Source organism: Triturus cristatus, chromosome 6 (assembly GCF_964204655.1).
Source record: "Triturus cristatus chromosome 6, aTriCri1.1, whole genome shotgun sequence".
In the NCBI taxonomy this organism is placed as follows: Eukaryota; Metazoa; Chordata; class Amphibia; order Caudata; family Salamandridae; genus Triturus; species Triturus cristatus.
Window position 1 is genome coordinate 1901783738 of NC_140589.1, and position 12501 is coordinate 1901796238.

The 12501-nt window shown below is 41.2% G+C and overlaps 1 protein-coding gene across 1 annotated transcript in view; it reads left to right on the forward strand.

The window, feature by feature from the left end:
* The window catches only part of LOC146822374 (uncharacterized), a 127638-nt gene extending 115831 nt beyond the window's left edge, over positions 1 to 11807 (forward strand). The window contains exon 3 of the mRNA XM_085613461.1: positions 8902 to 11807. Within this exon, the coding sequence (XP_085469587.1) occupies positions 9306 to 11165 (1860 nt within the window). The 5' untranslated portion in view covers positions 8902 to 9305 and the 3' untranslated portion in view covers positions 11166 to 11807. The remainder of the gene's footprint in view (positions 1 to 8901) is intronic.
* Positions 11808 to 12501: the final 694 nt, after the last annotated feature.

Consider the following 12501-nt stretch of genomic DNA (forward strand, 5'->3'; position numbering starts at 1 on the left):
ACACTTTAGGACGAAAAACAATTCCAGGATCATTCATAGGATGTTGAACCGACTGCGGAGGCTCAAACACGAATCCCCAGCTCCAAAGTCTGCAGCTCTGACTGCTGAGCCACGTCCTCTCGCTCTGGTGATCCCTTCTGGAGTCGCTCTTTGTTTGCCTCAAGCCACGCATTAGCAGCAGCTCGCTCTTGGGCTTGTTGTTTCATTCCGTAGTGCTTTGCAAAAGCACCAGCTACATTACACATTTCAGTTTCATATTTTTGGTACACACTGGAGATTACTTGGCAGCTCAGGACATTCCTTGTCTTGAACAGAGCTGCCAATTAATCTCCTCATGTCTACAAAACATATGAATATGTCATTGGGTAATGTTACTGGGGATCGCTGCTTAGAGGAAATGCTCTGATTCCTTGCCAGGCTCTGTTTTTATCAGAGAGTGATGTCAGCAGCACAATCAACGACAGAGATCAGATGGCTGTTAAAATGTGCTCAAGATCAAACTGGAGCCATAGTTTAAAGATCTTCAAAGGGACAGGGGTGCTTGTTTCAACATGTAGGGGGTTGATGGGGAGGGGGCAAGGGAAAGTGGAGAAGACATTTGGTAATAACCCATCAGGGTTATTGGCTACGCTTATCCGTATTCTATTTTTTGTTACATTTACTATTGCGAATCTGTTATGGAGCGCCTATCACCAAGACTGAGCACTATATAAATTAGAATACAAATACAGTGATTGTGTTTTATTTACATTTTATCAAAAGAAGATTTACTGTCCCACTTTCACATAAAATAAATGCTGTCTGCTATAGCTTCTTTTTCTTGTGTGCGTTTGCTTGAAGGGAGGGTGGGTGTAGTTTCTCTTGCCTGACAGTTGCGTGAATTTAGAAGAGACCGCATGCTGTCACTGCTGCCTCGGCCTGGCGTGTAAAGATGGACTCATCTCCGTGGTGCTTCCTTTTTGGTTTATAGCTATAATGGAGAATAATTACGATGTATCTTTGGAATCGCCAGGGTTTATCTCTGCAGTTATTTTTCGGCTTTTATTCTCTGTGCTATTTCTTGGCCAGAGGCAACAATTGTCTCATTTTTCATTAACCTAATTGTAGCAGGGAGACATATAGTATGCACGCTGTCAACATGTGGACAGGCTACTCTGTGTTGCCTCTCATCTAAATGCTGTTATGTTTGGCTTGGTGTACGTTGTGGGAAACCTGGCATCTGATGCCTCGGGGAATATTTGATTGAAAATCAAGTATTAAAAGAACTGGGGTGAGGATATCTTGTTGGACATTGAGCGTCTGCTGTTGTGCATTCCTGCAGCGTCACTCAGATCTATGTCTAAACAGAGCTTCCAGTAATGGGCTCCCTGTCTCTCATGTTGCGCTGCTGGTAGCCTCCCCGTACCATTCATATGGGGTCAGAGGGCCATCTGTTCGTTGTCGTGAGACTCCGGCGTCTGTGGCAGGAATTCCAAGGCACGTCACTCATTCTGCCAGACTGAGATGCTGCTTGTTGACATCCTTCTCCAGCGTTGCCCTCCCTCGAGGGCCTTCACTGACCTTCCACATGACACATTCAAAACATGCGCAGAAACACAAACCTGCACCCAGGTAATTTTTGGATTCCTCTTCTTTGCATAAATCAGTATATTTCAAAATCTAAGTATTTTTAGTGTGTGTGTGTGTGTTTTATTTTTTTCACATACACTGGTAGCTCCTCCCAGTGTTGGTAAACACTGACAAAACAAGACCCACACCACTGTGAGGACTAGCGTGCTATGAGGACCGATCCCCATAGCGTTTGCATTTGTGCGTGTGCTAATTACAGCACCCTCTTAACACATTTGTGCAATCAGCCTCTCACTAGCAGGAAAACAGTGTTGCAAATAAATAGGAGCAACTATGAAAACAAGCCTTATTCTTGAAGACCTGCAGATTTATTCATTTATTTACTTGTGTGTATAGACCTCCTGGCACATCTGCAATTGCCCCTGCTTACATTAATAACTGAGACGGTTAACGTCCATTTGCTTTACCTCAAGATCTGAAGCTTCCTCTCTGAGTCAATATGCTGTCATTATAAGGAATTCCTATCTGTGTTTTTTTAAAACAACACTTGATTCAAGCATTCTGTGGTATGGTTTTGTTAATATGAGGCATTCATCTATTTGGGTGCTGTACACGACTGTACCATGCAGAAGGCGGAAACTACTTATTGTGGTAAAGGAATTTGCAACCGAATATGCCAGAACATATTTAGAAATGTGTGAATACTTTGTGAATAATTTAAGGTATAAACTACCCCCTGGTTTACGTTATGAGGATATTGCAAGATAAAGTTATGGACCTCCCAGTGACTTGCAATATACTGTTTAACATAAATAAACTATACCTACCATATGTATAGTTCTTGGTCATGCATTCAATCTTCTTTCCTTCAGTGCTCTTTTAAACTTTTGTGGCACCTTTTTAATGTAAAATGTGAGATCTTTAGTATTAACAATCAGTTGTTTTTCACTTGTAGCCAACATGTTATGTAGCTTAAGTATCAAAAACGTCTATATGATGTCTGGTAACACCTTGATATATTCATGTTGTCGTATAGCAACTCAACCAGTGCAGTAAGTAAACGTGTTTCAATAAGTGCATCCTTATCAGCTATTGGAGAAGAATTTCCAGGGGAAAAAGATCTGAAGAAAGAGAGCGATATATGTTAAGTCTCACTTTATTTAGATGGCAGCGACATTTCTGTCCAGCGACCTGCCTTTCATATTTGCTACAGTTTGTTTCTGGGGGCACCGTGACGTCTCAGCTGGAATCTAATACAATATTACAGTAGAGTAGATCTGTTGTTTTCTAATTGCAGTTGGCGACAATTAGACAGTAATAACTTATTACAGTTCAGTTGTGATATGATGCCTGCTACCAGAGCCAACAGCCAAGGTGAAAGGCAGGTCAAAGAGCACCATTGCAGGTGCAGTTTAAACAAATTAAAGGAGAACTGCCTTTTTAGGTCGAGCTTGGGCAGTGCATGTGCTGATCTGCGAGACATGCTGTATTCGAGAATAGACGTGAAGCCCCGCCCATTGTCTGCCCATATTTGTCATTGGCTTGTGTCAATGTTCTTCGTAAAAGCTGACTTCTGATTCGTTAACAGGCTTTTTTGTCCCTCCTTAGTACCGCCTTGTCTTCGTTTGTAACCTTCCTTGAGGACTTACCATTTTACTTCTGTTGTTACATGGTATGCCTTATGTAGTCTGTAAACACTACTTTCGTTAATGAGTTTCTCACACTGCAGGCACGACATGCTTTCCTGCAACATTCAGCGCACCATGTGCTCTTTCACTTTCCAAGCAGCCCGGGATAATGGCGGGCGCTTCTTTGAAATGGTATAGGTCTTGCATTTACAAGAGTCTGAGCTATTGGCATTTTAAATGACAATGCCTTTTATTTGTGTTAATTATCAAAACAGATAAATAAAAGGCACTGCCCTTTACAATGCTAATAGCTTACACGCTCGCAAATGCGTTACCTATTGCATTGGGTTGTATTTTGTTTACCGCGATTATGCATTTTCATCACATTCCAATACAACTCATTGTTTTTATATTTAAAAACAATGTATTTGTGGGGTGAGACACCCCCCCTTACCTTAAATTTGTGGTATTGGTATGTGATGTAAATGTATAATTGTGGTAAAAAAATGTGAGGCAAATGCATGCGATGTATTTACCTCGTTGTAAAGGCTGTTTCCCATTGCATTGCAAATGCTTGTTTAATTTGAGCAGCACCGTCGCTTCAGCTGGGATAACGGCAGAGTTGTGCAAACCTGGGGAGCGCTACGCGAGCAGCTTCAAGGCAGAGCGTGAGTAAATATTGAATGAGTCTCAGCCAGCGAGCAACAGCAGGGAAGGAACCTTGTGAGTAAACATTGAATGAGTCTCGCCCAGAGAGCTATAGCAGGGCAGGAACCTTGTGAGTAAACATTGAATGAGTCTCGGCCTGAGAGCTACGGCAGGTATGGACCATGCTCCAACTCCCCAGTGAGCCGGCGGCGGGTCGAAGAGACGTCTAGACATCAGCTGCTCCTGCAGGACTGACGAACAGCAGATGAGTATACTGTGTGCGCTCTGTCTGCCTGCACTTACTTACCACTGGGCTCGTCTGGCTGCAGTTTGGGGGCCAGGGCTCCAGGCACATGGTCCCCCTCTTCATTCCCAGCCCACCAAAGGCTGGGATGTGCTCGCATCCCCCTCCCCTGAGCCGCGCAGTTATCTGGAGGCCGTGAACGGCTGTTAAAAGTCTGACTGGCTGGGGCAGTCAAGTGTGAAAATACCAAGCGCTGTTCCCAAAAAATGTAATTTCCCTCGGCATAAAATGCACGGGAGAAATGGCGAGATTGAACCGCAAATAAATGCAGGGTGGCATCGGAACACAATCCATGTGTTTTTTGTGCTTAACTTGAAAACCTTGTGGACTTTCTAAAAATGGTCCCCTTTTGAATGCACGCGCAGATGTGGCTTTTTCTATTGCAGAAAAAAACCTCAGCACAACATATGTTTGAATTTACAGACCATTTTCCGCATGTTCTTACGCTTTTAAAAATGTTCCATTACCTCACGTTGTGTGATTACGCCCTTACTCATTCCTTAATCTTTCCCTCCGAGAATAAAAAACAAACATGACATCTTTAATTCTCAGTCATATGATGAACGTACTTTCTCCCACAAGCATAAAAATTCTCATGAAATTTTACGACACAGACTTCTGTGGATTTGGCTAATGTGAATTATGGTTAGCTAAAGCAAAACAGATGCTGAGTTTACTCCCATATCTATATTGTATAATGTGCATAGAATGTAATTATCTTTTGTAAAATAAGTGTTATTCTCAAACAGTACAATTCCTATTTTAGACTTTGAATTGACACGTTGCCCGCGCTCCGAGTCTGAGGAATTCATAATAGTGGTAAACGTATGTTATTTATAAGTTATCCCGTTCATACATCCAAATATCACTCTAGTTTTGTAATATTACATCCAATAAATACTGCATCCTGCGGTATCACATTTTTTGTACGAAGGAAGCATTTATCCTCTGCTTTTAAGATTTTTGGGAGTTCCCCCTAGGGTTGTTGGAGAGAAGCATTGGCTGCACTCTTGTGATGCACACGCAAGCTTCCTGTGCGGTCTCCCCATTACCGGAATGAATATAACCAGTTGTATCTCCAAGCCCAGGGGATAGTACTCCACCTGACGTGAGTAAGAAATTTAAAGGGGGATTAGTTTTTTTCCTCAATGAGGTCCTGACGAAAGCCATCGAACCGGCAAGGGCGCATGCAGGTTGAAACATGTTGGAAAAGTGATGTGACGGACATATTGCACGTCCCATATTTCACATCCACTGTTTTTAATCTTACCCTATAATTTTTTAGAATAAATTGCACCACATGATAAAAAGGTAATTTTAAATTTTCTATTCTGCACAAACTAGATCCTAACCGGTTTTTGAGGATCTCCTCCTGGTGAAGGCCAACAAAAGACCCAGTGATGATGCTATCAGCCAAGATTACGCCAATGGCAACAGACATACCAATGGCGGATAATGGCTGTTGAGGGTCTTCTACATATTTGTGCCAGATCCTTCGAGGCCTCTTGGCTCCACTCCTTTTTGATTTAGTGATATATATCCGGAAGCTGAGTGGGGCCCCCAGAACGCTTCTACTCCCCCCCCCCTTTTTGATATATAAGCAGTATTATCACAGCCAAATTTGCATGACCGTTGAAACGAGGGTCTTAGTCGGCCCCACTGGTGTTCGAACCATTTGACCTCTGAAGTGTGCTCTGTTCTCTGAAGTGGGCTCTTATACCTTACTCGTTTGTTAAAAACTCAACTTTTTAAAATGAACCTTCTGTAGAGTTGTCATATGCTAAATCCCTTCCAGTTCCAGGAGTCGGGTACTTTTCTATAAGTGGAGAGCCATGTGACACTTGAGGAAGGAATAACCAGCACTCTTGACAGGCAGCTTGCCTTCTCAAAATGCTTGTATTTATAATAAGACAATAATCTAGTCATGCAATACATATCAATAACACATGCCTTCCTAGTTGGAGCATTTTTTTAATTTTTTTATAAATGTGAGTTTAATTTTGGATATGATTATTAGCATCAAAAAGATGCCTGCTCTTCTTGTGGAGGCATAGTGATAATGCTTTCTAATTGTTCATAAATTAGGGTCATCCAACGAAGGTTGACGAGGGCCAGACTGCACACCCATTCTGGTTCCCATTTTCATTAGCGCATGTAAATAAGATTCAGGTGGATATTGTGAAATCCTGACATGGCTCCACCCTCAAAGGCTTTACTGACTAGGGAGGTTTACATGATGACTCCATGTCATTGGGAATGCAATTCACCAGCGCTGGGTTTTTCTTTTACAATGTCCTTCCTTTGAAGCAATCCCCACTGCCCCTTCTCCCCGGAGCATTTTCTTTGTCTCATTCACCCAAAGCACTCTGCTTGCCTAGCCTTTCCTTCCTCTCGGGCACTAGCCTTTGCCCCCTCTCCTAGGACCACCAAGGCACTCTGCATCTATCACCAAGGGTGACCAACTGGCATTGGTGTAAATTTAGGACGATGAGAGTAAAAATTCAGGACACTTCTTTGCTACATCCTAATGGATTCACGCAGAGATACATCACTTTGTTTTTTCCGCAGGTGTATGTGCTCACTGTATCCCTGCCTCCCTGCAATATGCTAGCTCTCACCAGTCATCTTCGCTTCTACTGTGTCCATTGCATACACCCATAGTCTCTGTGCTTTGACGGGTGTTCATCCTCCTCTTCTTACCTTATGCCTGGTTGATACCCCGTGCTCCAATGTGTGTCCACCCCCCAAATGCACCCCCTTTGGTTTATGTATCGCTGCCTTCATAACCTGTAATTCCTGTGTCTGCTTCAGCTCACATTGTCTCACTGTAGCCCTGCTCATCGTGTCTCTGCTCCCCAGGCCTATGCATCCAGTCTGTCTCCATGCAAATCCTATAAGTACAGCCTCCGGCTATGTTTCATTAGTCTGTGCAGAAACCTACTAGTTACAACCTGGAATTTTCTCTTTATTCTGCTCGTTGTGGGCCCCTAGGGATAATCGCATCACATTCATAGCAGCCATCCAATGGGGTGTTAAAAACCAGGTAAAATTAGCACCATCATTGTGCTTAACGTTATTAAATACCCACAAATAAAATAATCAGGTGACTCTTATTCTCTTGGGTTCAATATGTCCATATTATGTCCATTTATGTATTAAAGCATTCTTGTTGTGTCCTTAAAAACTGCATAGTATTCATTTGCTAAAACAAATCCAGGATTGCTTGATACTGTATCCCAGTAAGCACTATACACCAGAAACACAATCGATACGCTTGCTTATAAATTAATTGTATAACACACAATTGCCATCAGATCCAGCCACTACTAAACGCATAAGTAAAAAATATTTATATTTACACTAATAGCTCCAACTCTAACAAATGCGAGACCTATTGCGTTGCAAATGCTTGTTCTTTCTTGATGTTGTGCAGAATTGGGAAAGCCTATATGTCTAAAAGGTGAGACTTCTTGACTTTGCCACTGTGTGTTTACTGTGGTTGTAAACCTCCTTTTTCTTGTGTAGCTCTGGTCAGAGCCTCTGATCTCTGGAGTTACACTATGTGAAAGATGCTCAGGTTATTGCCTGGGTCCTATCACGGGCTCTCTGATAGTATAAAGGACTCCCTTGCAGCAATTGATTATATTTCCCGCCATTATTGTGATGCTCTTTGTTGTGTGGTCCATTCACTGGAAAAGGCTCGTAGACCTGACAGCCTTAGGGTGGTCTTTCCCCAACTTTTTACCTGCCTCCCTCCATTTTCTGGGCTTGTTTTTGCTGGCTTTGGGACTCTGCAACCGTTACCACTGCTAATCAGTGCTAAAGTGTTTTTGCTCTCTCCCCTGAACATGGTAACATGGGCTTATAGGGTTCCTACTCAGTTGGCATATTTAGTTTGCTTTAAGACCCTAGTAAAGTGCACTACATGTGCCCAGGGCCTGCAAATTATTTGCTACTAGTGGGCTGCAGCACTGACCGTGCCACCCACTTATGCAGCCTGAAACTGTCTCAGGCCTGCCACTGCAGTGCCTATGTGTGAAGTTTACTGCCACATCGAGTTGGCATTTAAAGCTACTTGCCAAGCCTAAAACTTCCCTTTTATTACATATAAGTCACCCCTAAGGAAGGCCCTTGGTAACCCAAAGGGCAGGACTCTATGTGAGTAAAAGGCAGAACATATACTTCTATGTTTTACATGTCCTGGTAGTGACAAACAGTTTAAATACTTTTTCACTGCTGTAAGGCCTACTCCTCTCGTTGGCTGGAACCGGGAAATCAGTAGAATACCTTTTAAGCTGTAATTCCTGATTGGAAAGGAGTAGCCTTTTCATGTTTCATATCTTTGCAATGGTAATGATAAATCCTCTTTACTGGTAAAGTCGGATTTAACATTACTATTTTTGAAAAGCTACTTTTAGAAAGTGGACTTTTCTCTGCTTGTACTGCTCTTTGTGCCTTACAGCCTGTCTCTAATACACGTCTGGGCTAGGTGACCGACCCCTTTGTGTATTCCTTCTAGAGAGCTACAGACCCTGCAAGTGTTGGGTGTGATTTAGCTCTTATCTGCATCCCGATGGGTTTTTCGGGGCAGATGGGAGGAAGGGGCCCACACATTGAAAGTGTAATCTAGAATTTCTTTAGCGCACGTGTCTATGTGGTCAATTAAATGTCTCATTAAATGACAATAGCTTTTCGTGATAGACCCACCATTTAAACTTATCCAGTGGTTTTTTTTTCCTTCTTTTCCAACAGGTGCAATAAATGCAGTAATGAACAAAAAAGATGAAGGCATTAATCACTTGTGTAGAAAGTGATGTAAAAACAATACACCTTGAAATTTCTTCCCTTGAAGGTTAATGCCTCGCCAAAGTCTTTTTCTACAGCAGAAAACCCAAACTGCCCAATGTGGTCTGAACTTGGCTCTTAGCGATCACCTGATATACATTGATGAAATAACACACTGACATACTGAAGCAAGTCTGATAAGGTTCTCATTACAAAGGAAGAGCTAACCTGGATCAGAAAGAACACACAGAAGAGAAACCGTATGAATATCTAGAAACACATTTATTAGAGAAAGAGCAAGTGCAACATCAGAAAATCATACTGAAGAAGAACCATATTGATTGACTGACTGTGGAAAAGTTTTCTTTGCAATGAAAGACCTAATGCAGTATCAGAGTGTCTACGTAGAGGAGAAACCATATAAATGTACAGAGTGTAATAAAGTATTCCATAGGAAGAAGAATCTAAGGCAGCATCAACAAACACAGACCGGGGAGAAGCCGTATCAATGTACAGAATGTTACAAAGCATTTATAACAATTGGACAGCTAAAACGACATCTGGAACTCCACAATAGGGAGAAATTGTATAAATGTACAGAATGTGACCAAGCATTTATAACAAATGGACAGCTGAAGCGACATCAAAATATCCACTCTGGGGAGAAACCAGATCATTGTACTGAATGTGAAAAAGCATGTATAACAAATGTAGACCTAAAACTACACTATAAAATCCACACTGGAGAGAAACCATATAAATGCACAGAATGTGATAAAGCATTTATAACAAATGGAGACCTATATCTACATCATAAAATCCACACTGGGGAGAAACCATACCAATGTACAGAATGTGACAAGGCATTCATTAGAAAATCACATCTAACGGAACATCAGAAAGTACACACTGGGGAGAAACCATATAAATGTACAGAATGTCACAAAGCATTTATAAGAAATGGAACGCTAAAGCGACATCATAAAATCCACACTGGGGAGAAACCATACCAATGTACAGAATGTGACAAGGCATTCATTAGAAAGTCCCATCTAATGGAACATCAGAAAGTACACACTGGGGAGAAACCATATAAATGTACAGAATGTCACAAAGCATTTGTAACAAATGGACAGCTAAAACAACATCACAAAATCCACACTGGGGAGAAACCATATAAATGTTCAGAATGTGATAAGGCATTTATAAAAAATGGAGCGCTAAAGCGACATCATAAAATCCACACTGGGGAGAAACCATACCAATGTACAGAATGTGACAAGGCATTCATTACAAAGTCACAGCTAATAGAACATCAGAAAGTCCACACTGGGGAGAAACCATATCAATGTACAGAATGTGACAAGGCATTCATTACAAAGTCACAGCTAATAGAACATCAGAAAGTCCACACTGGGGAGAAACCATATCAATGTACAGAATGTGACAAAGCATTTATAGCAAATGGACAGCTGATGCGACATCAAAATATCCATTCTGAGGAGAAACCATATAAATGTACAGAATGTGACAAAACATTTGTAACAAATGGACAGCTAAAACGACATCACAAAATCCACACTGGGGAGAAACCATATAAATGTACAGAATGTGATAAGGCATTTATAACACTTGGAGAGCTAAAGCAACACCAGAAAACCCACACTGGAGAGAGATCATATCAATGTACAGAATGTGACCAATCTTTTATAACAAATGGAGACCTAAAGCTACATCATAAAATCCACACTGGGGAGAAACCATATAAATGTACAGAATGTGACAAAGCATTTATAAAAAATGGAGCGCTAAAGCGACATCATAAAATCCACACTGGGGAGAAACCATACCAATGTACAGAATGTGACAAGGCATTCATTACAAAGTTACAGCTAATAGAACATCAGAAAGTCCACACTGGGGAGAAACCATATCAATGTACAGAATGTGACAAAGCATTTATAACAAATGGAGAGCTGAAGCGACATCAAAATATCCACTCTGGGGAGAAACCATATCAATGTACAGAATGTGAAAAAGCATTTATAACAAATGGAGTGCTAACGCGACATCAGAAAATCCACACTGGGGAGAAACCATATCAATGTACAGAATGTGAAAAAGCATTTACAACAAAGGGAGAGCTAACGCGACATCAGAAATCTACACTGGGGAGAAATAATATCAATGTACAGAATGTGGCAAAGCATTTATCAAATAAAGACAGCTAAAGGAACATCAGAGTTCACACTGGGGAGAAATCGTACGAATGCACTGAATGTGACAATGCATTTATAACCAATGGAGAGCTGAAGCAACATTTAGAAAATCCCCACTGGAGAGAGACCATTCAACTGCACTGAATGTGAGAAGTCATTTATTAGAAAGTCGCATCTTATGTAACATCAGATAGTCCACGTAGGAGAGAAACCCTATGAATGTACAAAATGCAACAAGACATTTATTACTAGGCAAAGATAAATACTAGATCAGAAATTCTACACTGGTGAGAAACTATATGGCTGTACTGAATGTGACTTAGCAGTTATTACAAAGCAAAGTTTAAAAATACATCAGAATGTTCACACATGAAAGAAACCATATAATTGTACAAAATGTGACCACACCTTTATTCCAAATGGAGGGTGACCATTCAACTGCACCGCATGTGACAAGGTATTTATTATAAAGGGAGAGTTAAAGCAATATCAGTGTCTACACTGGGGGGAAACCACACAAATGTGACAAGGGATTTATTACAAAGCAAAATGTAATACAAGATCAACAAGTTCACGCAGGGGAGAAAACATATGTATGTACTGAATACCTCAAAGCATTCATAATAAATGGAAAACTGAAGTGACATCCGAAAATCTACATGGCAAGAAATCCAATGTATGTACAGAGTTTAATAAAGTCTTCCACAGGAAGAATAAGCTAATGCAGTATAAACAAATCTACACTAGGGAGAAACCCTATTAACCCCTTCGCTGCCAGGCCTTTCCCCCCCTCCTGTGCCAGGCCTTTTTTTGGCTATTCGGGGTAGTGCGCGCTTAGGCCCCTGTAACTTTTTGACCGCATTAGGTAGCCACGCCAAATTGGCGTCCTTTTCTTCCAACATCATGGGGATTCTAAAGGTACTCAGGGTTTGTGGATTCCCCTGGAGGGGTCACAGAAAAGAGCCAAAATACAGCAAAATGTTGGTTTTTTTTGGAAAAATTGGAAAAACGGGCTGCAAATGAAAGCACCTGGGTTTTTCCCTGCAAATGTTATCAAAAAAGGGTTTGTGGGGTTGAAATCACCATTTTCCCAGCTTTTCGGGGATACTTGACTTTTGTCAGAAAACCAACATTTTTTACACAGTTTTGGCATTTTTCTGGGACATAGCCTATTTTTGCTATTTTTTGTGCTTTTGACCTCCTTCCAGTTAGTGGCAGAAATAGGTACAAAAGCAATAGTGGATCCTGGAAAGCTATACATTTTCAAAAAGAAGACAACATTCTGAATTCAGCAAGGGGTCATTTGTGTAGATCCATCAAGGTTTTTTTATAGAAACAAACAGTTAAA